Source organism: Furipterus horrens, unplaced genomic scaffold, assembly GCF_987537825.1.
Source record: "Furipterus horrens unplaced genomic scaffold, mFurHor1.1.pri manual_scaffold_11, whole genome shotgun sequence".
In the NCBI taxonomy this organism is placed as follows: domain Eukaryota; kingdom Metazoa; phylum Chordata; class Mammalia; order Chiroptera; family Furipteridae; genus Furipterus; species Furipterus horrens.
Genome location: NW_028327181.1, coordinates 99,577,070 through 99,602,220, shown reverse-complemented (window position 1 = coordinate 99,602,220; position 25,151 = coordinate 99,577,070). Strand labels below are relative to the sequence as shown.

The window sequence follows — 25,151 nt, the reverse complement described above, 5'->3', positions numbered from 1 at the left end:
GGCAGCCAGGACCCTCACATGCACTGACCTGTGTGAACCGTGTGCCATGAACCCCTTTGCATGGCCACGGTGTGTGCCGATAGAAACTGTGACGACAGCTGTTGCTTCTTAATCTTTCATTGTTGGCAACTAGAGAGTTGTTTTTAATGCCTGTCAACTAGACTAGGACCCTTGGCGGCTCCCGAAGGAGCCGGGAGGGCGCGCCTCTGCCTGCTGCGCGTGCGCCCTCACCTGGGGACAAATAAACCGCTTGTACTAAAATGCGCACTCGTGTCTGGTTTCCTTGGCTGCGGGGTAAGGGGTGGACCGAGGGGTCCCTTTTGGCTGGATCATGGGGTCGAGAGCTGCACAGCAGACTTCAGTAGCAACTTCAGTGTGAGGGCTGAGAGATGGGGCCGTGGGACGGGCGTCGCGGCCGCTCACCTGGCTGCTCTTACATTCGGCCTGGCTCCTGCTCTAGTCTCTCCGAAGCTCCGCGTGTCGACCGTGGCTCTAATACTGCCGAGAATAAGTAGCGTGTGGAACACCTGCAGGCTACCCGGGGCTGTCCCAGGTGCTTGTGTTCACTGTTAACCAAACCTAACAGGAACCCTGGGCGATCACTCATCTTGTAAATAAGCCAACAGGAGCGCAGAGAGGCAACCTGGAGGGAGGGCCAGAGCCCAGTGGCAGCCCAGCACCCTGGCTGGGTGCCTCTGTGCAGCGCTGTCGGGGTGCACAGTGGTCACCCAGTGGCCACTGCCCTGGCTCTGCGGTGCGTCCCTTCCGTTGTGGCCATTCGGTCAGAGTTCGGATCCTTATTATACGCCGTTGGGGCGGAGGGAGACGGCAGCACTGGGGACCCTGGGGTTATAACTCCCACTCAGTGGGCGACACCAAAGCGTGGGTAGTCGAACGACCTGCCAGGTCACAGGCAAACCGATCGGTAGCGAGCCGGGCGTCACCAACCGCGGCTCAGAACCTCGCAGCGCCGACTCCAGCTCGGCGTTTTCTCCGGCTCCTGCCGGGTGCGTGTTTGTGGACTCGGATACGCGCCTTGGCAAAGCCCCTGCAAGCGCTGATCGTTCCCGATCTTGGCTAACTTGTCGCCTAACTTCCTCCTAACTCTGGAGACCCCGGGAGGAGGCAGGAGGAACCCGCGGCGCGCGGGTCCTTTCCGGACGCGACGTCACGTGCTCCTCTCGCCGCTGCGCAGCAGCTCGGCGGGGCCCGCGGGCCGGCGTGGGTTGCTAGGCAACGGGTAAACGCCGCGGCCCAGGAGCCGTTTGAGCGGCGCTGCAGGCGTCCCGCGGCCCCGCGGCAGCAGGAGCGCACCCGGGGTAAGGGCGGGCGCCGGAGGACGTCGGCGGCTGAGAGGGGCGTGGAGCGCGAAGGCGGGGGGCCCCCGAGGGTCACAGCCGCCGGGAGGGCTGGGAACTCCTGATGAGCGTCCTTGCGGATCTCTCCACCGGTGGCGCATGCCAGGACCAGCGCCCTTAGGTGCCCGCCGCGTTGGTCCCCGCTGTCCTCAGTACCCCCGAGTCACAGGGCCCTGCAAGTTCTGAACACCTCGCCTCCTGCACCCCCTACGCCCGGCCAGCCAGTCCCCCACACGCTCTGCCTCCTGGAGGGGGCGGGAGACCGCCGGCGGGTGCTCAGCTGAATGGAGGGCGAGTACAGCCCGGGCTGCGGGGCGCGGGGTGGGCAGTCAGGAGCAGAGCTCGCTGATGGGAACGGGGGGCGGGGGGGGGGCGGAGGGACCCTACTGGGCGGCGGGTCCTCTAACCGCAGCGTTTCAGGCTGTCCCGGTCCTGGGCTGTCTGGACTGAAGGGCTGTGACCTTGGACGTCCTTAACGGCTAGGGCACCAGTTTCTTCATCGGGAGAATGGGAATTGCGATACTGTTTGGGGGGGTCGCGGCGGTAACCGCGTTCACAGCGCCCGGGGCCCAGGAGGTCGTTACAGGTTCTGCATACAAGTCTTCCATCCGGTATGTGAGGTTCGAATGCTTTCTCCAAGTCCGCGTCTTGTTTTTTCGTTTCCTTAACGTCGTCTTTTAAAGTGCAAACGTTTTCAGTTCGACTGAAGTCCAAGTAATTGCTTTTTCTCTTATGAACTGTGCTCTGGATGCCATATGTAAGAAATCTAATTAATAACTCATCTTAATCAGGGTCACAAAGATTTTCCTCTATGTTCTCCCACCTAAGTTTTATAACTTCTGCTCTTACGTTTATGTCTGTGGTCCACTGGGAGTTTATTTTTGTGTGTGGTGTGAGGTAGGGACCCATGGTCATTCTCCTGCCTGTGACTGCCTGGCTACCCAAGCCCCACTTCTGTGCCCGGCTAGCTTGTGTGTCTCCTTAGTACTTCTACTGAAAATCAGTTGACCCTAAAATGTAAAGCTTTATTTCTGGACGTTCAGTTTCGTCCCACTGATTTATATGTCTGTCCCTATGCCAGTACAACAGTGTCTTGATTATTCAGAGTCTTAATAATGTTTGTGGAATAAGGGAGGTAATGAAACTATAATCAGAACCAGTAGAAAGCATACAGTTGGTACTCATAAAACCTGTGAGTCCCTGGCAAAGTCTGTGTAATCAGGTTTTTAAAAAAATAGACTCATTTGGGGTGCCCCGGGAGGCATCTGTAGGCACGAACTAGGGTACAAAGTTGCTTGGAGAAGTGAATTACTATGGTAACATTTCTGGTGCATTTTCCATCTGTTTCCTAAGTTTAGATACTTGTCTATGGGGTTTACTTAAAGCCGGGTGCAGGTGCTCCAAGCGCTTTTCTACCAAGTCCCCTTATCATTTAAAGACAGTGACACCTGCTCGAAGGTAAAAACCTCAACTCGTGGGTGTTGAAGGCCTTTGGATGTGAGCGCTACCATGGAAAGGCTCTTGTAAAGTCACCTCCCCCACTCCCCGCCCCCGGCCACCCATCCAGCAGCTCCTCCCCTGGGCTCCGCGCAGGCCCGGCTGCCTCACAGGCCCCCAGCCCGAGCCCTTGGGAGCCTGCGATCGGAAGCCAGCTTCCTGAGAGCTAAGAGCGGCCCGCATGCAGATGCCCTGCTCAAGTCCATGGTTGACAGCCCCATCAGAGACCAGCAGTGTAAGCCAATGAGGAGCACTCAGACCCACAGAGCGCATTGCCGTGGGAGCGGTTAGAGGGGTCAAGGTCTTCTGAGGGTGAGGGAAGAACAATCTGTGGGAACTGTCCACCGCGTTTCTAGGACTTCCAGTTAGTGCCAGTGAAGAAGACACTTCCTTGCAAGGCATCTGAGCACCTGCATCTCACACTGCTCCCCAGGGTGTCAGGTCTCAGAGGGACCGAGTGGCCCGGCCAAGACCAAGCCACTGGCGAGTGTCAAGGTCAGAACTCGAAGTCTGGACCCAGCCCGCCTGCTTTGCAGTTCCCCGCTGTGACTTTCACCACTGAGAGCACAGATCAGAGGGGTTTTTCAAAGGCCCGACTAGCCCGCCCGTTGAGGAAGAGGTCCAGCCTGCTCTCCCCCTGTCCTGGGTGCAGCGATGTGGAGGGCGAGGTTCCAGTGGCCCCCAGAGAGTGGCGGAGGGGAGAGTCTGGTAACCTAGACCTCGGGAATGGATGAGCCTGCGGACAATCCGGTGGCTGAGTGGGAGACTTTCTAGAAAGGCCCAAGGCTCTCAAGTCCGTGTGCTGTGTGGTCAGGTCCAGTGCCTGGCGAGAAATCAAGCCCTACATAATCAGCATCAGTACTTCCTCCTGCCCTGCACTAAGCACATTAGCTCAGTAAAAGCTGTATCCTTTCACGAGTAAGAGCTTCGGGGTCAGGAGGACCGGCTCTGCTCCCGACTAGCTCTGTGGTCCGGACACGGCCCTCAGGGCCTCTCTGAGCATCGGAGATTTACAGTCCACTCAGAGGGCAGTGGCAAAGGCCCATCATCTCCACTCAGTGAATGATTTCTGAAAATAAAGATTCAGCTTCCGGACAAACCCCCTAGAGCCCTTCCCCTCAGCCAGACTGGGGGCCCCGAGCCGGGTCCCTCCCGGGGAGGCCCCCGGGGGCCGGGGAGCAGCAGCCAGGCGCCCCTCACCGCACCCCGACCCCCCGTCTGCCCTGCAGCGGCCGCAGCCATGGAGATCGTGTACGTGTACGTGAAGAAGCGAAGCGAGTTCGGGAAGCCGTGCAGCTTCTCCGACCGCCAGGCCGAGCTGAACATCGACATCCCGCCTGACCCCGAGCTGGCTGAGCAGTACGTGGAGCGGAACCCCGTGGACGTGGGTGTGCAGTGCTCCACCAGCATGTCGGAGCACGAGGTGGGTCCCTGCCCCGGGGTCTGGGTGACCTCGGCCGCCTGGAAGCCGGCCTATGGGCGCAGGATGGCGCCGCGGTGGCCGGGGCCGGGACGAGGCCCAGCACCAAGCCTGCGGGTGCCAGTCGGGACGCTCTCACTCCCAGGGCCTTCGGCCTCGCCTTTAAGACCCTTTCTGGGGTCGTTCCTGGCCTTTGGTAGAGGTGGAGGAGGTATTCTGAGGGGGTAGAGTTTTATTTTCTTTTATTATTAATTATTATTATTTTTTTAGAGAGAGGGGAAGGGTGGGAGAAAGAGAGGGAGAGAAACGTTGATGCAAAAGAGGAACAATGAACGGCTGCCTCTAGTACACGCCCCGACTGGGGACCGAACCTGCAACCCAGGCCTGCAGCGACTGGGAATTGAAGGGCGACCTTCCGCTTTGCAAGACGAGGCCCAGCCCACGGAGCCGTGCGGGCCAGAGCGTGAGGGTGCAGAGCTTTATACCCGCAGGCCGGCTCCCGGCTGCGAGGAGGAAAGGCTGCCCCGAAGGTCTGGCCTCCAGGATGAGAGAACTGGGCCACGTTGCTGCCGTTCAGCCCCCGGCGAGCGGGGCCTGCCTGAACCAGGCGGTCAGCTCCTGATGTGTCGGGAACTGCGGGGAGAAAATTAGATTGAAGGACATAACCCATTTACCACGTCCCAAATCAACCGAGTGGGAAATCACATTTGATTTCATCACACCGCGCGGTGCGTGGTTCTGATAATTCACAGAGCAGAGGACGGGAACAGCGTTTCTTGCTATCGGCTCACTGCTGGCTCGGGGACCCGGGCAGCTCTGTCCGTGGCGTAGAGACGGCCGCCACGGGGGTCAGGCCACAGCAGCGCCCCCGGCAGCAGCTCTGGCCGGCGAGGTCGTCTCACTTTTGTGAGAGAGCTGGCTCAGACGGGCTGGCGAGGGAGGTGACAGCCAGCCTTGTGGGTGCAGGGCTTCCAGAGGGGGTGACAGAAACGTCCAGGAACCAGAGAGGGGTGACGGAGGCACATCATGAGCGTGGCGATGTCCTTAACGCTGCCGCTTTGTACACTTCAAGTATTTAAAGCGGTAAAACTTAGGTTACATGTATGTTGCCACGATTTTTGGAATGGGGAAACGTGGAAAGGAGGCAAACCTGCAAGTTTAGGGGTAAACGGTGCCGCTACCCTCCTCCCAGCCACAGAGAACGAGCAAAGCAAACCCACTCTTAGCTGCTCCTGGGTTCCATTCCCGGCACGGTGAGTGGTAGGCGGGGAAGCGTATCCACTTCCTTTCCCTTTGGGACCTTCCAGAACAGGGGGCCGGGCTTCAGATAAGGTCAGGAGTGCATTGTCCATGGTCAGAGCATCTGCTGCAGAACTGCTAGCTCCTCCCAGTGGCACGTTCAGGGTTGCCTGTGACCTCCGAGGACCCACATGTGACCGCCTTCCTGGTTCCTGAAAATATCGTGGTCTTGGCCGAAGACACGTCACGGGTCCGGCCCTGAGCGCCCAGGGCGGGATCCTGGGTTGCCGAGGCAGCTGGACAGGGGCACTGGGGGTGGGTGCGCTCACCGGGGCTCTCTGTTCAGGCCAACACAGAGAGATTCGAGATGGAGACCCGGGGTGTCAACCACATGGAGGGGGGCTGGCCCAAGGATGTGAACCCCCTGGAGCTGGAGCAGACAATCCGCTTCCGGAAGAAGGTGGAGAAAGACGAGAACTATGTCAACGCCATCACTCAGCTGGGCTTGGTGAGGCTTCCTGCAGCTCGGGGCGTGCACTGCCATGCCGCGGCTGTCGCTCTGCTTCCCCGGCCACCCCACAGCCCGATGGCTCCATGCTCGGCCTGGTGGCAGCTCAGGGGAAGAATACCAGCTACCTTAAGAGACCCTCCGGCTGGGAACAGGCAGGCAGGCCACCACAGCAGGCCAGAGGGGAAGGCAGGGTGGTGTAGGGGCTGAACAGGCTTTAGAAGGAGTCTGAAGAGTAGCCCCTTTGGGCAAAGAGAACCCCAAAGAGACTCACGCCCAGCTACCTACCAGTGGGGAACATTCGTTCATTCAACACATTTGCACCAAGCTTCTGGTGCCTGGCGTGGTAATAGAGTGCAAGAATAAAATTCACATATATCTGGTTCCGAATAGTTTAAAATCCTCCAGAGATTAAAGACATATCCAGAGAGATCACCACAGAATGTAGAGAGACCTGTGGGAAAAGAAGGGACAATTTGCCGTTTTGCCCCATTAGGAGAGAGAGTTGATTTCCTGTGGAAGAGATCAGGGAAGGCTTCCTGGAAGAGGTGGCACTTGAGCATGGGCTTTTCCATGATGGACATTTGGAATAATGGGGAGGGCTTTCTGGGGGAAGGAACCGGGAGATGGGTGCTATGTAGAGACTCACGAATACTTCTGTTTGGCTGGAGCCGTGTTTCTTCACCTTTTAAAAATTGTTGTCCCAAAGGAACCTTTTTAGACAGTCTTTTCCTAGTTGCCTTCCCCCCTGAAGTTCCCGTGCTATAGGGAGGCCATGTGTCTGTATGTGTACCATATGTGCCTCTGTGCTTTGTACACGAAAAGTAATATTATTTTACCACTAAGAACCAATGTCCCTCCGTTGGGGTGATGCTGCCCCATTGAAACCGCAAGGGCTGGAGCGGGGAAGAGGACCTCTGCTCACCGCCAGAGCGCGTGGCGTGTCCTCCTCAGATCATGGAGCACTGCATCAAGCAGAACAACGCCATCGACATCTACCAGGAGTACTTTGATGAGGAGGACACGGTGGAGGTGACGGAAGAGGCCCCCTCCGCTAAAACCATCAACGTTTTCAGGTATTTCTATCATTAGGCGGGTGCCGGCTGATCTCTGTCGTCTCGGTGGGTGTTTCCCAACGTGGCTCCAAGCTGGATCCAGGGCAGAGCATACAGCGTCCAGCAGCTACGCGGTCCCTCCCGGGGGCGGGCCTGGTTGGGGGACAGGGAGGGACAGAGGCTGGTGAGAGATGGAGCAAGGGTGCAAGGCTTCGAGGAGGGGGGGACGATTCATGCCACAGGAAGGGAGCACAAAGTGCTGAGCATCAGTGGTGGCCACACTGCGGGCCCAGGTGGGGCCCTTGTCCCCACTCTCGGGAGGAGTGTACTGGGAACACTGTCTAAGGACACAGTTTGGCAACAGGGAGTCATCGCACAGATACACGTGTGTGAAGTCACTGTTCGCATGGTTATTCGCTGCAGCGGGGTGTGTGCCCGGCGAAGGCGGGAGGCTTGTGAAACCCATTGGTAGCGGCTGGTTCTAGCAGCCGGGGCCACCCCCGCGGGACAAAACCACGCAGCTGGCCAAATGGAGGGGCAGCTCCCACTGGGGCGAGAGGGAGTGCTTCCGAGACTGACTACGTGAAGCCACAACCAGGTGCAGGAAGGAGGCAGAGGGCGCGGCTTTGTCTGAAGTACACCTACATACATGTGCATATGTGCACATGGGCACGGGTATATGTGTATGTGTGTGTCTGTGCATGTATGTGTGTATGCTTGAATATGCAGAAGATACCTGGCATTTTGAGAGCGTGTCGCCTCCAAGGCCACCCTTGGCGTTATTCACTTTGCTGCCATGACCGCTGAGCGTCGCGGGAGGGGCTGAACTCACCCAGTCGGAACCCGAGCAGGAAGGAGGCTTTTCTGAGCCAGGGCTGCGCTGTGCTGCCCCGAGGAGCCTGCAGGGGAGGGGCCGGTGCGGTGGGGGCTCCGGCCTGTGCCGAATGGCGTCACTGACCATCCCACCCAGCCCCCAGAGAAGCAGCCTGACGCCAGGGAGCGGAAGTGGTCAGCGCACGAGGAGCGGGGGCGCGGGACCTGACCGAGGATGGAGCTCTGGTGTCCAGGACCCCGGCCTGAGCTTTTGTCCTGTAATAGCGCTTGGGGGCAGGAAAGAAGAGAGTCCACCCCACCCCCCCATCATCATCACGCCCCAGAGGGTGCGCATGTCACAGCGATGAGCCTGCCCGGACCCATCGTTATCATCCGGTCTTCCTCCCTTCCCGCTGCTGGAACAAAAGCTCAGTAGCTCAGGAACGACAGGAGCCGCTCGCCGCGGTCCGGAGGCTGGCAGCTCTGAGGCCGGGGTGCGGGTGGAGCCCTTGCTCACCGTGGCCATCTCGCCGTGGGGTGCCGGTGCGCCCTGGATCCCCATGTATTGAGGTGCTAACCTCATCGCGAGGCTCCACCCTCGTGCCCTCATCTGCTCCCCAAGCCCCCATCTCCTAAAATCACCACATTGGAGGTTAAGTTTCAGCTGATGACTTGGTGCGGGGGTGGGGGGTGGGGCACAAACCTGTGGCCCATAGCGCGTCCGCCGTCCGTAGTCCACGCTCGCTCTGCGTCATACATCCCGCGAGTTTTGACCAAGTTATCACACGAAGCAGCCTCACTGCCCTAAGCATCACCTGCGTTTCCCGTCGGTCCGTTCTCCCCGCAAACCTTCCGCAGGGACCGCTTTGTATTTGTCGCCGTCTCTGGGGCTTTGGTTCGCCCCGAAGGCCGTGTAGGCGGAAGCGCGCGGCAGAGCCTTTTCAGACCCGTCTCTCGCTTAGCGATGCGCGCGGAGTTTCCCCGAGTCTTCTCACGGCTTGAGGTTCCTTTCTGTGTGTCCTTGAATAACATTCCAGTGTGGGAGTGGGTCGCAGTTTATCCACTCACCGCTGGAAGGACGTTTCAGTGGTCCCAAGTTTTAAGAATTAAGAATCAAGCTGCTATAAACATCCGCATGCACGTTTTTGTGCGGACATAGGTTTTGGAATCATTTGGGCAAATGCCAGAGCGTGATTGCTGAATTCTGCATGCTTTATTTCATTATTATTTTTTAGCAATTCTTTTTTAAAAATTAATTAATTTATTTATTTTTAGAGAGTGGAAAAGGGAGGGAGAAAGAGAGGGAGAGAAGTATCAATGTGTAGTTGCCTATTGTGTGCCCCCAGCTAGGGACCTGGCCTGCAATCCAGGTATGTGCCCTGACTGGGAATTGAACTGGTGACCCTTTGGTTCACAGGTTGGTGCTCAATCCACTGAGCCACACCAGCAGGGGCCCTTTTACATTAACATTGATGGGAAATCAAACCTCAGGCTCAAAAGGTTCAGCAAACAAAAACAGCAAATTGGAACTTAGTATTTTGTTTCCAGTGCTTTCATTTTTATTATTAGCTTTTATCCGTGGCTCGTGGGATTGGTGATCTGATTAAGGGAATCTTGTAAACTTTGTTTTTAAAATAAATTTCTCTGAGGGAATGCTTAAGTATGCTTAAATATGCTTGAATATTTTAAAGAAAAGGTTTGGTAAATAAGACCTTTGGGAGCCTCGTCCTCCAGCCCTCTGCCCTTTGCTCCCCCTGAAGGGACCCCCAGGACATCAAGCGGTCAGCCACACACCTGTCCTGGCACCCCGACGGCAGCAGGAAGCTGGCAGTGGCCTACTCGTGCCTGAACTTCCAACGGGCACCCGAGGGCATGAGCCACGAGTCCTACATCTGGGACCTGGGTGAGAACCAGAAAGGCCCGGTGGCCAGGGAGGGGACGGGAGGTGCAGCAAGTGGGTGGGTGGGGACCCCCCAGGGAGGGCCTGGGGACCAGGAGGGACCCTCTCACCCCGTCCCTGTGTGGGGTTCAGGCGCAGCCAAGCAGTCAGACCAGGGAAGCGGGAAACTCGCTTCATTTCCGGATCTGTAATCAGGGCGTTGGAGACCAGCCCCACGAAGTCCCAGTGTGGGCCCCTGAAGAGCACATCAGAGAGAACCCCCAGCAGCCTGAGAAGGGGCCCAAGGGGGAGGCGCGGGGACTCACTTCTGCCCCCGCTTTCCAAGTGCCTGTCCTTCATTCCTGGCACACGGGAGCAGTGTGTCCCCCTGGGAGCACGGGCCACCGTTGACAGAAAGCCACTCCAAGGGCAAAGCCTGGCAGGGCGCAGTCGGTGGCGGGTGTCACGCTTTCCGATGTCCCTTATTGTTGTCAGCAAGGAGATGAATGTGGGCTGTTATTAGTAGGGGGAGGCGCCAGGCACAGAACGGAGCCCCCCGCCCTCTTGAGCAGCTCAGCGCGTTGTGGGGTGAGCCCTGTCCTTAGCCTCAGGATACAGACAGGAAAGCCTTCAGGTCCAAACTTTGTTCCACGCCAAACCTGGGAAAGGGACTTGAATTATAAGTGCCACACACACACATACATACACACGTGTGACTCCCCCCCAAAACCATCAGGAGGGTGGCGAGGGTCAGATTCAGACCATGGGGCCCCGGTGTGGCAGAGAGAGGTGTCCAGGCTCCCCGCTCCTGTGTGGCCCTGTGCTTTCCTTTCCAGGCCTGGTGGAAAATTCTGGGCGCCCCCCTGCCCCGCCCCTGCTTTTTAGAAAACCCCAACAGGCCCGAGATTGCCCTGAAGCCGTCATCGCCTCTTGTCACCTTGGAGTACAACCCCAAAGACTCCCACGTGCTCCTGGGAGGCTGCTACAACGGGCAGATCGGTAAGGGGGACCCGTGTTCTTCACCACCCGCTGCCCCGATGAGAGACCTTCCTCACCGGGCGGGCTCTGAGTCAGGTCGCCTGCGGATGACCTGGCAAGTGGGCCCTGGGGGAGCCAGGTCAGAGGACAGCTCTCCGGATGGGAGACCTGACCGAGGCCCAGCCCCGCTGCGCTCCCTCCCGCGGCTGCCAGGCTGCGTTCTCCCGGGAAAGCGGGGTGTTCTTTTTCAAGGCCGCTGCAGAACGGGGAGTGGGGAGTCTTAAGAAGGACCAGTGACAGAGCAACACAACTCACTGTTCTTACCAAGAGTCAGCTTGTCTGTCCAGGGGCCACGCTTTCTGCATTCCTGGAAGCCTTTGCCTAACTCCCAGGGCTCCGAAAAAGTTGGTTGTGACCCTTCTTGCTAGTTTTCGCGTTGCTTTTATGGAGGAGATTTTTCAGAGGTCCTTACTCCACTATGTTTGCTGATCGCATGCCCAGAAAACGGAGTCTTTTGATTGCTAGCGAGATTGGACGAGACCGGCCCACGTGGGCTCTGAACACTCCTGCCTGCCCCTCACCCCTGGCCCTGGGGCAGCCAGTCACTCAGCCCACCCCTGTCTGCACCCCAAGCCAGACTTGACAGGCACAGAAAGGGCTCCCACCCTCCTGCCTTCACAGGCTCTTAGCCTCCCCTCCCCCTCCCGGTGTGGGCATAGGAGCCGGAATGGCTGGGTCGATTCTTCTCAGAAACGCTCTGTGGCCAGGCGGCCTCTCGGCCCGCTGACACCTCTGTCCTCCCTCGCAGACCTGCTGCCGCCTTCCTGGGGCCGCTGCCAGGTTAGGGAAGAGACGTGGGCTCCTGTAACCTCCCTGCCACATGGCCGGGTGCCAGGCTCGAGAAGCTGGGAGTGGAGCCACGCTGCACGCTTTATTCAGGAGCTCGGCCTCGCTCATTGTTCATAGCCCCCCTCGGCAGCGGCTGCGCCCGCCCGGCCAGCCCAGGCTCTGGGCTCTGTGGCGGGTGGGGACCACCGGCTCTCCCTCGTCCGGGCAGGGCGAGCTCAGCTGAGGACGCCCACTTCCGGGCCAGGCTGGCGCCGGGCAAGCGCTTTAGCCTTGGATCCCCTAAAGCACCACTTAAGGATCAAGCACTTTTGTTGCTTGTTTTACCAAGTCAGCTTCCCTAGAGACAGCTCTGAGCAACAGGGTGGGTCCTCGCTGTTGCCTTGTGGGGAAATGGAATGAAATCTATTAAGACAAAAGGCAGGTAAGCTCCGGTGTTTCCGGTAAAACAGAAGAGGTGAAGTGCTACCAACAGATGGGAATCAAGGGCGAAGGTGACTCTGTGGGTTCCGTTTTCCCAGCAGCGGCAGGAAAGGCACCGAGGATACATGGAATGAGCTGATGCAGCAGGAGGGTCACGCAAACGCACTTCCTTCCCGGAGCCTTTCCCGGGGGTGGAGGCCCTGCTCTCGTTCTGCCTGGCTCACTCCATCCTAGGTTCATTATCAGTCTTGGTTCCCTCTCACCTCCTCCAGGAAGCTTTCCTTGACCACCCCCAAATATCCCCCACCAGAGAAATTACATCATGGGCTGTACTGGCAGGTCCCCTTCCTGCCTCCCAGGGACAGGGCCTGTCCTGTTCCCAGTGGCTTCCCCAGGGCCCAGGGTGGGTGGCACTCCACACATGGCAGGGGCTCAGAAGAATGAATGAAGCGTGCACTCTGGGCGTCTTTCCACAAAGATCGTATGAGGACTTCAGGGGCTGGCTGGGAGCTCCGGCTGGTTTGAACCTAGTGCTGATTCTAAAAAACCACATACCTGCCGAACCAAGAGAAGCAGCCCCATCTGTCCCCTTCTTCCTGCACGAGGAAAGGCAGCCTATGCTCTTGTTCACCTGCCCCCCATTTTCCTCCACACTAGCCTGTTGGGACACCCGTAAGGGCAGCCTGGTGGCTGAGCTGTCCCCAATTGAGTTCAGCCATCGGGACCCTGTGTACGGCACCATCTGGCTGCAGTCGAAGACGGGCACAGAGTGCTTCTCGGCGTCGACGGATGGGCAGGTGCAGAAGGGCGGGTCCCATCAGGCGGGGTGCCGTAAGGGTGAGGGGTGGGAGCAGTTCCCGACTGGACTCGCAAGGGAATGTGCTCTTTTGCATCTTATTTTTATTTTATTATTAAAAAAAAAAAGAGTTTAGAAGAGGAAAGGAGGGGGGAAAAGAAAAAAGTTTATTTGTATTTTTTTAGAGAGAGGGGAAAAGGATGGAGAAAGAGAGGGAGAGAAACACCCATGTTTGTGGGGTTGCCTCCAACATACCCCGAACTGGGGACCTGGCCTGCAACCCAGGCCTGTGCCTGACTGGGAATCGAACCGGCAACCCTTTGGTTCTCAGACCGGTGCTCAGTCCACTGAGCCACATCAGCCAGGGCTACATCTTATTTTAAATGGAAAAGTAGGTAATGCACGCACACGGAACAAAACGCAATGGGTACAAAAGGGCAGGTCGGCCCGCGTGGCCCTCCCTGCAGGCCCCGCCCACACCCGCTCCCTGTGTCTGCCTTCGGGGGTGGCGTCTGCGCCCAGAAGCAGACGCTTCTGTCTTCTTCGCCCGCCTTTTACGCACTTACCTGTGGATCTGCTCCTGATGCTTTTGATTTAATGTGTCCTGGAGATGATTTCATGCCTCCTAACGCCCAGCCCGGCGCCTGTTAAGGACAGCATTGGGTATGGCCTAATTTATTTAAGTGGATTTTAATACTTTGTTGTCACCAAAAAATGGAGCAAAGAGCGTTACCACCCACACGTGAAGGGACATCGACACCAGACGTTCCTGGCAGTGGGATTTCTGGATCAAAGTGCATGTGTATTTATAACAGGGCTGTATGGTGGGGAGCCTTTAAGGACCCCGAAGCTGGGGCCCACCCGGTGGTTTTGACTCAGCAGGTCGGGGGTGAGGCCCCGGCACCGGGATTTTATGACGCTTGCGCATGACCCCGATGGCAGGCAGGTTTGGGCCTGTAGACCAGAGAGGACGTTCTCCAAGCTGGTTTGTCCCTGTAGGTTGATGGCAGCCTCGGTCACACACCCTGTTGCCCGGTGACATGCCAGGGAGCGGGAGGAGGTGAGGGAGACGTAAGCCAGGAGAGCCGCCGGACTGCAGGCCTCACCGCTGTCCCCCGCCGTCAGGTCATGTGGTGGGACATTCGGAAGCTGAGCGAGCCCACCGAGGTGATGGTCATGGACCTGAGCAGGAAGGAGCAGCTGGAAAACGCCTTGGGGGCCATCTCCCTGGAGTTCGAGGCCACTTTGGTGAGTGTCCCTTCCTCTCCCTGCCCCCGGCTTCTGCCGCTGGGGCAGCTGCAGCCCAGAGCGGGCGCGGCTGGTGTGGCAGGTGCCGGTGGGGCCCAGGCCTCTGCTCGCCGTGCGCCCTGCCCAGGTGGCCAGCGCCTTCCTGGCCCCGCGTGGTCTTTACAATGACCGCCCAGCAGGGGGTAGCAGAGCTCCTTGAGGAGGGAGCCGTCCTCGTTCCCAGCGAGTCCCCTGCGGGTGGCCGGGCACGAGGGAGGGCCCGCGTTCGCTTAGACAGGACCAGGTTCCAGCAGAGCCGCGTTCCCTGTAAGGGGGCTGCCGCGGACCCGCGCCCGAGGCCAGGCTCTGTCTCAGCCGAGCGTGGGAGCCGGGGCCGGCCACTTCCCTTCCTCCAGGGGAGGGCTTGGCAAACAGGCACAGTTACGGACTTGAGCAGCCGAGAAAGAACCGTCAAGACCAAAGGCGAACAGTCAGAGGGCAGCTTCCAGAAGCAGCCCGTGGAGACTCCCTCCAAAGGGGGGCCGGGGGAACCGGCTTCCTCAGACGGCGCTGGGCTTGAGTGGGTTCCTGGTTTGCGTCTCACGCCAGTCCCAGTCCTGGCTCCCCCTTGGAATTGTCCCTGGTCTGCTTCTGGTGCGTGTGACGTCATTTCTGGGCCCTCGGGAGGCGGCGGTGCTCTGGTCTCATGCCTGGCCTGGGAGTCGTCACCCGCGGCTGGTGGGTGAACGCTGGTGGGGGGCGTGGAAGGCAGTGTAACTGGCCCTCAACCCCGCGCACAGAGGTCCAGGGAGGGAGGCGCGGAACACGGTTCTGTCCCGCAGTCAGGCGTTTCCCGGCCAGGTGCCGGATGCAGTGACTGTGCCGCCACCGGGACCCCCTCCCCGGCGCCGGTCACTGAGCGCACAGCCTGTGCCGGACGCCTGTGACGGCCACGTGGGCTGAGTTGGGTACTTGCCTCGTGACCGTCTTGCGAGCTGATGTAATTGTCCCTGATTCACTTGGATAAACGATGGGGCGGGGGGGGACACACACGTCTCCCTTTGCTTCGATGGTGAGGGTCCTGCCTGTTTCCCCTCTGGTCCTCACTGGGCTGTGACAGTGGCGCAGTGGGAAGCGGGCTGGTGATGAGTCACCAGAACTGGAAGAGTCAGGGGGCGTCACTAGGCACAGGGACCTTGCGCAGGTTCTCAAGAAGGGTGGTGTCCGCTGACGCTGGGCGAGGGGCGGCTCCCTGGGGCGGGTGGGTACAGCCCGGGCTGGTGCTTCCCGGCGCCTTCCGTGTCACTGCCCACCCCTCCCCCCCACAGCCGACCAAGTTCATGGTGGGCACCGAGCAGGGCATCATCGTCTCCTGCAACCGCAAGGCCAAGACACCGGCTGAGAAGATCGTGTGCACGTTCCCCGGCCACCACGGCCCCGTCTACGCCCTCCAGAGGAATCCGTTTTACCCGAAGAATTTCCTGACCGTGGGCGACTGGACCGCCCGCATCTGGTCGGAGGAGAGCCGGGAGTCGTCCATCATGTGGACCAAGTAAGGGGGCGGCGTGGTGGGGACGCAGGGGGGTGGAGGGGACAGAGGGGGCAGCCCAGCCCAGGAGAGACCTGAACATCCGTGCGCCCCTCACACAGTGGAGGAAACACCCCTTTCCCCAGCGCCCGAGCTTATGCTGGGAAGAGGCCTGACCCGGCCGCGTCACAAAGGAATGCGCTGCCGGCCGCCCGGGTCAGTGGCAACGAAAGCCACGAGTTAATTTTCGTAGGCAGCCTTGCTCCCCGGTCACCTCATCGTCAGCACAAGGGAAGCGAGCTACAGGGGGCAGTCGGGTGGTGACCACGTGTTGTTGACCTGTCTGCACGTCAGTGGGCACCAGGGCTGCGGTCACCTCTGAGCTGTGGGGAATAAAGATGCTCTGAGCTCAGGTGCGCAGTGCAGCCCAGTTCTGCAGTGAGCGGCTGGGGGTAGGGGAGGGGCTCCTGCAGGTGCGCGTTTGACATTATCTGTTCCATCACTCACCTTACCTGTGCGCAGACATCCAGGGTCTTCTTTTTTTAAAGTACATTTTATTGATTATGTTGTTACAGTAGTTCCAATCTCTTTCCCCCTTTGCTCCCCTCCGCCGAGTACCCCCCTTCCCTCCAGCAATCCCATCTCCCTTAGTTCATGTCCACCGGTCGTGCATGTAGCTTTAGCCTCTCCTATATTATTCTTAACTTCCCCTGTCTGTTTTGTACCAACTGATTATGCTTCTTAGTCCCTGCACCATTTCCCCATTTCTCCCCCTCCCCCCTCCCAGCTGATAACCCTCCAAATGATCCCCGTACCTCTGATTCTGTTCCTGTTCTGCTTTGCTTAGTTGGATTTTGTTTTTATTTTTTAGATTCAGTTGATGGTTGTGAGTTTGTTGTCATTTTAGTGTTCATAGTTTTGATCTTCTTTTTCTTAAGTAAGTCCCTTTGACATTTCGTATAATAATGGCTTGGTGATGATGAACTCCTTTAGCTTCACCTTGTCTGGGAAGCACTTCGTCTGCCCTTCCATTCCAAATGATAGCTTTGCTGGATAGAATAACCGTGGTTGTGGGTCCTTGCTTTTCATTACCTTGAATACTTCTTGCCAGTCTCTTCTTGCCTGCAAGGTTTCTTTTGAGAAATCAGCTGATAGTCCTATAGGCACCCCACTGTAGGTAACTCTCTGCTTTTCTCTTGCTGCTTTTAAGATTCTCTCTTTATCTTGAACCTTTGGCATTTTAATGATGATGTGTCTTGGTGTGGTCCTCTTTGGTTCTAGCTTGTTTGGGACTCTCTGTGCTTCCTGGGCTTGTATGTCTATTTCTGTCACCAAATATGGGGAGTTTTCCTTCATTATTTTCTCACATAAGCTTTCTATTTCTTGCTCTTCCTCTTCTCCTTCTGGCACCCCCATGATTTGGATGTCGGCACATTTAAAGTTGTCCCAGAGGTTTCTAAGCCTCTCCTCATTTTTTTCAATTCTTGCTTCCTCATTCTGCACCGGTTGACTGTTTTTTTCTTCCTTATGTTCCAAATAATTTATTTGAACCCTGGTTCCCTTCCTTTCGCCATTGGTTTTGTGTGTATTTTCCTTCATTTCACTTAGCATAGCCTTCACTTCTTCCCTTATGCATTTGCTGTACTCAAGCATATCTGTCAAGCCTGTGAGCATCTTTATCACCAGTATTTTGAATTCTGTGTCTGTTAGGTTGTCTATCTTCTCATCTGTTAAGTTGGCTATCTCCTTGTCACTTAGTTCTTCCACCAGAACCTTGATCCGTTCCCCCTTCTGGGCCACACTTCTCTGTCTCCTCATCTTGACAGGCTCCTGTGTTTGTTTGCCTCTCTGTGTTAGGTAGAGCTGTTGCACCTGTTAAGTTGTAAGGGGTGGAGCCTTAGGATTTTCTCACCAGTACAGGATGACCTGTTTCACCGCGTTGTGGCACTGTGTGTGGGGGAGGGGTCAGAGGGGGAAGGATGCTGCTGGCTCAGCACTCGAGCCTTTTCCAGGCACCTCTCCTACTTCTGCGTGGGACTGGCACCCCTCTAGCTGCTGCCCTGGCCATGGTTCCCAGAGTGGGAGGGTCTGCGGATGTTCTAGGACCGTGGGGGCCCTTTAGACAAGCAGATTCAGCTGAGAGACCGGCAGTTTCTGTCTCCGCCCCAACCCCCACTGGTCTGCACAGGCAGAAGCAATGAGGCTTGATTTCCCCCGGTGCTGGTACCATGAGCTGCGCTGCCTGGTCTGGTGAGGAGCTGGGAGCGCTCCCCAGGTGTCCCTCCTGACTCTTTAAAATGTGTGACTGCGCTTTCTGCTGGCCTGCCGCTGCTGCCTCTGACACCACACTGTGTCCTCCTACCTGTCTGGGTGAGCGTTTCTTCTTTATATCTTTGTTTGTTGGACTCCCATGCAGTTTGAATTTCTGGAACTTCTGGTTGTCTCTAGTTCTGAGGTAGTTGTGTTCCTTCTTAGCTGTGGAGGGAGACGCAGCGTGTCTGTCTACGCCTCCATCTTGGCCGGAAGTAGACATCCAGGATCTTCATGGCTTAATGACACGCTGTTTTGTGGAGCCACTGTGCTGGTTCCCACCGGGGCCGCCCCTGTCTGCGTTCCCACCCCCAGCGCGGGAGGGCTCCCTCCCCCACATCCTCGCCCACGCCTGTTACCGTGCGCTTTTCTCACAGCAGCCACTATGGCCGGCGAGGGGCTAGCTCGTCGTGGTTTTGATGCGCTTTCCCCTGATGGTTAGTGATGTCAAGCGCCTTTCCCTGTGCCTGTCGGCCATTTCTGTGTCTTTTTTGGAGAAACGTCTGTTCAGGTCTTTTCCCCATTTTTAAATTGGGCTCTTTTTTTTCTCTATTGCATTGTATGAGTTCCTTATATATTTTGGATATTAACCCCTTATTAGACAGGCAGTGAGCAAATATGTTCTCCCATGTCGTGGGCTGTCTTTTTACTCTGCTGATGCTTCCTCTGCGGTGCAGAAGCATGTTAGTGCGACGTTGTCCCACGTGTTCATCTTGGCCTTCGCTGCCTGTGCTTCTGGTGCGTCTGGAAAGCCGCCACCAAACCCAGGGTCAGGGAACTTTTCCCCGCATTTCCTTCCAGGAGTTTCACGGCGCAGGCCACACATTTAAGTCTGGACTCCGTTCCGAGTTGACTTCCGTGTCTGCCGTCAGATGGGGGCTCGGGTGCGCTCTTCCCTGCAGAAATCTCTCACAGTCTAGATGAAGCCCAGGACGAGGACGACACTCTCCTGGGGCCAATACCAGGGGCTCCTGCGGGCGCGTCCTTCTCTGCTTCTTTCAAAGCGCCCCAGGGTGCAGATTCGCCACATGGGCCTGCTCCCTGCATTAGGCCGTGGGGATGGCCCGTGGTCGGCCCACGGGAAGGGCCAGCCTGGAGCCCTTTGAGGTGCAGCCTGGGAGCTGTGGGTGGGCGAGGTTGGCACGGCTAGAAGTCAGACACGAGGAGGGACTGCCTGGCCACCAATGAGACCCTGTGGCCCAGGAGCCTCTGCGTCCCTCCTGATCACAGTGGCCCCTGACTGGTGGCCCTGGCCCCTGCAGGTACCACATGGCGTACCTCAGCGACGGCGCCTGGAGCCCGGTGAGGCCGGCGGTTTTCTTTACCACCAAGATGGACGGAACCCTGGACGTCTGGGACTTTGTGTTCAAACAGTCTGAGCCTGCCCTCAGCCTGAAGGTCATGCATCCCCGTCCCCCACCCACCCAGGTCCTCAGCCCCAGTGCATGGATGGTGTGAGGCTGTAGGGGGGGGTGCACATGGGGGGTGGGCACAAGGCCGGAGAGGAGGCTGGGGCCGGGGGCTCAGAGCGTGACCCTCACCCTGTGTCTGGGGAGTCCCCGAGGGCGTTGGAACGGGGCAGTCTGCTGACCCCTCCCAGGAGCCGGGTGACCAGACAAAGGCTTACTGGGCTCCCCTTCCTTCTCCATGTGGTGCGTCTGGCCCTCCAGCAGGTGTGTGACGAGGCCCTCTTCTGCCTCCGGGTGCAGGACAACGGGGGTCTCATTGCCTGCGGCTCCCAGCTGGGGACGACCACACTGCTGGAGGTCTCGCCCGGGCTGTGCACCCTCCAGAGGAACGAGAAGAACATGGCTTCTTCGGTGCGTGCCCGGCACCAGGGACGGCTGCAGTCTGGGCCATGTCCTGGCCCAGTCCCTGCAGAGCGGGCCGGTCAGGAAACACGTGTGGCCGCTCCCTGTCGCCTCCTGGGAAACGAGTGGACACTCTGGGGGTGCCGCGTGGAGTCCTGACATGGGCCCTGTAAATGGTGTTGCGGAGCGAGATGGTCTGACTCCTCGCTGGCTTGGTCGCTAAGTAGCTAAGTGGCCTTGGCCAAGTCACTGTCCCTCTTCAGGCCTGAGTTTTTCACATCAATCAAAGTGGCTTGACTAGCTCAGTTTGTCCAGTTTCAAGCAATATATATATCTGCAGCAGAGCCCATCAGGTGCAGGCTTAGGAGGCTGCCAATAGGGGGACAGGTGACAGGGGACGGCCCTGCGGACGGGGCCCTGGGGCTGGGATCCGCCACGGCCCCTCACCCTGGCCGGGAGCCCTGGGGGCAGAGCCCAGAGCTGGGCAGCTCCCGATGCTGAAGCCGCTGATGGTGCTGAGACCCGGGAGAGCCTCCTGGCTGTGCCCAAGGCTGGGGTCCCGCCTTTGAGCCGGTGCCGATCGGGGGGCGTTCTTCGTGCTGTTGCCTGTGCTGCTGGAGCCCCTTGGAACTGAGTGACTCGTTGTCCCAGACCCGCCCCTCCGCCCCAGTGTTCAGCCCCCCATCCTTGCCCGGAGCCCTGGTACAGGCTGCTCGGGGGGCGGCTGTGAGCAGAGCCCCTGGGCTGGGGTCCCTGGCCGCCCCGTCTCCCCACGGGCCTCTCTGTCCCTGTGTGTCCCAGATCTTTGAGCGGGAGACCCGGCGGGAGAAGGTCCTGGAGGCGAAGCACCGGGAGATGCGGCTGAGGGAGAAGGGCAGGTCCGAGGGCAGGGACGAGGAGCTGCGGGACGAGGAGCCCGCCAGCGTCGGGGAGCTGGTGGCCAAGGCCGAGGAGGAGTTCTTTGACGTCATCTTCTCGGAGCTGAAGAAGAAAGAGGTGGAAGCCATGAAGAAGTCCAAGCTCGTAAGGGCCTCTGGTGGGGCCCACGTGGGCGGGGAGGGGCCACAGCGCCGGGCGCTGCCTGCTTGCTGACCCCTGGGGTCACCTCGAGCAGGTGGCTGCATCGGATGGACCTTAATTTGTCCCTCTGGCCGAGGGGAGGCATTGCTCCTTCCTCCAGAGGAACCCTGTCTCCAGACGGACTCACGCTTCTCAAGGCCAGCACTCAGGCCTCGGCCCGCTGGCGGCTTTCGGCCCAGGGCTAAGTCCCGGGGTGCAGGGAGGCGAGCCCCCACCAGTGATTCTGCGCCGTCTCTCACTGGCAGCAAGAACCAAGTCTGGAGGCGGAGGGAGAGCACGAGGCGGAGGGAGAGGAGGAGGCAGAGGGAGAGGAGGAGGTGGAAGAAGGAGAGAGCCCTGAAGAGACCCCAGCCTGAAAGGTCAGCCGGGCTGGCAACGCCCCCACGCAGGCGCCTCCGTCCCTCGTGTCTTGGCACGGCCCTGGTTTTACAAGTCAGGGGCTGAGCACCTTCCTTAAAGTGTCACTGGAGGAGGGCAGGGGAGCAAGGGGGCCCCGATCCAGCCCCCACGCTGACCCCACTGAGCCACTGAGCCCCGCCCCCAGCGACCCCGAGGAGGGAGGCAAGGGCTGGGCTCAGCCCTGAGATGGGCGCCCTGCCTCGGCCCCCGCAGCCTCTCCGCCTCGGGTCTCGCCCAGCCTTTCTGCCGGGCCCGCACGTCCCCTTCAGCTTCTCAAGGGCTGTCCTGGCCGGGGCTTGCCAAGCCTCCCCTGGGCTTATGGCAGGACCTCAGACAGACCCGCGCTGGGTTGGTGGGGGGCTCTCCTTCTCCCTGACCCTCCCCGTTCACATGCCACCTGGGAACAGAAAGTCTGTCCACTGTAGGATGTCTGTCCAAGCAACGCCCCTGGCATGTTTGCCTCCAAGAGGGTCAGAGTAGGTCCAGGAATCCAGCTGGGTTATTCCTGTGCTTTGCAAGCTTTCTGTTATTTTAATTCTTGCAAATTAAATCAATGATAAGGAGGCTAATGGTTAGTGCTTATTATGCACCGGCGCTTAGAACTGTTCCTGTGATTCTTTTGCAAAGGCCCTGGAAAGTTTGCACTTTGATTATCCCTGCCCTGCAGAGGAAGGACCAGGTTCCAGGGAGGTGTGGGGACTTGCCCAGTTCACAGAGTGAGTGAAGGGCAGTCGGGGGCCAGGGGGCCAGGCCGCTCACTCCCGGCCTGCACATCGGTCACCTGTGGGCAGGTCCTGGGCAGGGCCCGCGGGGGCTCCCGCAGGCTCCCCTGAAACCACAGCACAGCAGAGCCTTCGGTGACCATCGCCAGCAATGTCGTAGGCAAGAGGGCACATCAGAGCCAGCTTTGTCCCAGGGGAAGTCCCCAACTACCCTTCATTCTGTGGGTGTCGGGTGGTCCTGACAGGGACCCTAAATGCCCTTTTTAAAATGCCCTGGCTGCTGTGACTCAGTGGACTGAGCGCTGGCCTGCAAACCAAAGGGTTGCTGGTTCGATTCCCAGTCAGGGCACGGGCCTGGGTGCAAGAGAGGCAAACATTCATGGGTGTTTCTCTCCCTCTCTTTCTCTCTCCCTTCCCCTCTCTCTAAAAATAAATAAATAAAATCCTTTTAAAAAATGCCTGTGTGACGAATCTTATTGGGGAGAGACCAGGGCTAGCTGCCCTTGTGCCCCAAGGGGAAAAAAGGAACATCGCGTGTCCACTGTGGCTAGACCCCCATAGAATAATCTTGGCAGGTCACTTGTGTACTTGAGCTTCAGAATAGCCCCAGGAGGCTTAGCAGCATCTGCCGTCCCTGAGTCATGGCCGCGCCCAGTGAGACGCAGACAGAAGGAGCGAGTGGCGACCTGGACTTGCGCCCGCAGTTCCGGTCCCGGTGCCCAAGCCCGCAGGCCCTCCACGCCCAGGCAGAGGGTGGCTACAGATCACATGTCCCTCCCTGTACGGTCTCCTGGGACGGGCCCCTCACTGTGCGAAGACACGGGGAGCCCGGAGCTGCCCCAAGGCAGTGGTTTCAACCGGGGCTGATTTCGCCGCCGACGGGACGTTTGGCAATGTCCGTGCACAGCTGGAATGACATGACAGGGTGAGAGGAGGCTACTGGCACGCAGCGAGTGGGGGTCAGGGATGCTGTTCAGTGCCCTGCAGTGCGCAGGACAGCCCCAGACAAAGAGTGGTCCAGCCTGAAGGCCAGGAGAGTCCAAGTGTAGAAACCCTGACTTCGAGGAAAAAGTCTATTCGATGAAACATGGTCTTCGTAAGCGCTGCGCCAGGCACCGGGCACGGATCTGCTCCCCGGGGCTGCGTACTGGTGGGAGGGGCGAAGAGCTGCCAAACACAAACGTAGAATAATGGTTGTGCCAAGTGACCTTTTAAGAGAAAGTACTGGGTGCTATGGGAGGGATAACAGGAGGAACTAACTAGACTCTAGGGGGGAAGGAGCTGTCAGAAAGGCCTTCGTGGGAAAGCAACAGTAATGCTGGGACCCAGAACGAGTAGGAGGCAGCCGGGTGGTGCGTGTGCAGGTGTGTGCACATGCACGCACACGTGTGCTCACGAGGACGCACAATGGAGGGGGCGTTCCAGGCGGCGGGTGCTGCTGTCCTTCTCACTGACAGGAAGTGGGTGTGGCTACAGTGCAGTCCCTGAGGGCTGGGACACACCTGCGGAATGTGCAGGGCCAGGCAGGCAGGGCCCTGATGGTCCCATTAAAGATTTTCCCTTCTCCTAAGAGCATTGAGAAGCAGGGAGAGGTGTGGTCAGGGGTGCATTTTTTAAAAAAACAAAACCACTGAGCTGGTCATGGTAGGGAGGGAGGCACCCCTGAGGCTGGCTGGGAGGACTGGGCATGGGGTGTCCGGTGAGAAAAGATGGCGGTTGGAGTGGGGGCGGTGGCTAGAGTCCCCTACCTGTCTGCACCTCTGTTACCTGCATTGGGTTTTTTTGGGGGGGAATAAATGAAATAACACAGCAACAATGTAGGTGGGTCCATTACCTCCCTTATGCAGAAGTACCTGGGTCCATCCAGGACAGCCTTCCCCGCGGGCACCGATCCTAGGTTACTAGGAACTGATGCCAGGATGGCGTGTGAGCTGGTCTCTCAGGGTCCCTGCAGCATCAGAGCCCCAACCCTGGAGGGACGCAGGTTTCTTCAGAGAACAGTCCTCAGTGGGTGTTTGTTTCTCTTTCATTTACCTCCCAGGCTCCAAATAGCCAGGTGCGGCTCACAAGCAGGGGACTTGGGTCCCTCGGGCCCCAGAGGGTCACAGGGCTTTAGGAAGGGCTCAGCGCTCACCAGGGTGAATAGATTCCAATGGCACGTGGGTTTGGAGGGAGGGGAGAGCGTCGCACATCTCTGCTGGGAAATATTGTTGCTACTGGGCAGCAATGGTCACTGATGTCATCCACACTCAGGGCTACTGGGTGAGGGCGCGTGCGTCCCCTGGAAACTCCAGGGACACGGGCGAGGAGCTCAGGGAGCTCAGAAAAGCCAGAGAACAGGGAGGGGACATTAAGATTAGCTCTGAAGGAGTCAGCCAGACAAGTAAGTGGGAGACGGGCCACCAAGACTGAGAGGCAGGCTGTGCAGCCTTGGGGCAGCCTGGGGTCTGCCTGGGACAGCCTGGGGCAGGGAGCAGGACACAACCTTGACACCCCCTGCAGGAGGTTTTGGTTTCTACTAAGCTTCCCTCGCTTTCCCTAAGTATCAAACCCAAGGCCACAGGTGGCCCTCTGTGTTGCTTATTAATAACTGTGACACTCAGGCTCCTCAGGGCAGCCGGGGAAGCCGGTCCCAGGGGGCAGGCTGGCATCCCGCTGTGCCTCAGGCTGTGCGCCAGGCCAGCGGAGACCGCGCCCGGGGAGCAGCTCTCACTCACCCCACTCCTTCCCTGGGAAGGGAGCCCCACTGGCTCCCCTCGCCCAGTCTTTGCCGGGGGCTGCCAGCCCCACTTCAGGGAGGGCCGGGGCAGGAGAAGACAAGGAAGCTGGCCCATCCGGAGCAGAGGGGCTTCCCCATCACCCAGGAAGCGAAGGCCCAGAGGAGGCAGAAAGCAGTGGCTCCAGGTGGTTCGGTGAACGGGGCGCACAGCGGGGACTAGAGTCCTGTTTTCCAGGCCCCGAGGCCGGGAATCTGTTCCCTGTGCTCCCTGGCTGTGCCACTCCCGCTGTTCTCAGCAGCCTGGAGCCCGCGCGATGGCCCTGGCTTTCCTGCCCAGTGTGGAAGCTTTCCCTGGGGCTGGGAGCCGGAGGTCACACAGACCCCACCATCTTGACCTAGATCCTGGGTTTCCCCACAGGGCCTTGTCTGCCAGTGGGGTGCGTGGGGGTGGGCTCTGACGTCACACGTCCCCAGGAAGACAGCTGCTCCGGCCACCACTCCGATGGGCAGCCCGGCAAAGGGATGACTGTTATCCCCTGTGTC

At 58.7% G+C, this 25,151-nt stretch overlaps 1 protein-coding gene across 1 annotated transcript; it reads left to right on the top strand.

Moving 5' to 3' along the window:
* Positions 1-1,269: 1,269 nt before the first annotated feature.
* On the top strand, positions 1,270-22,301 carry DNAI2 (dynein axonemal intermediate chain 2). The gene is made up of 14 exons (XM_090290742.1): positions 1,270-1,319; positions 4,085-4,278; positions 5,861-6,022; positions 6,977-7,098; positions 9,651-9,793; positions 10,655-10,768; positions 12,674-12,813; positions 13,938-14,060; positions 15,368-15,591; positions 19,140-19,275; positions 19,551-19,697; positions 20,490-20,711; positions 21,014-21,127; positions 21,795-22,301. Exons 2-13 carry the CDS (start codon positions 4,096-4,098, stop codon positions 21,122-21,124), a joined length of 1,827 nt encoding a protein of 608 aa, XP_090146868.1. The 5' UTR covers positions 1,270-1,319; positions 4,085-4,095; the 3' UTR covers positions 21,125-21,127; positions 21,795-22,301.
* Positions 22,302-25,151: the final 2,850 nt, after the last annotated feature.

Coding starts and splice junctions, on each gene's coding strand:
- DNAI2 (XM_090290742.1), top strand. CDS start 4,096: ATGGAGATCGTGTACGTGTACGTGAAGAAGCGAAGCGAGTTCGGGAAG. Junction 9,794..10,654: donor GTCCTACATCTGGGACCTGG/GTGAGAACCAGA, acceptor CCTGCTTTTTAG/AAAACCCCAACAGGCCCGAG. Junction 12,814..13,937: donor CGGCGTCGACGGATGGGCAG/GTGCAGAAGGGC, acceptor CCCCGCCGTCAG/GTCATGTGGTGGGACATTCG.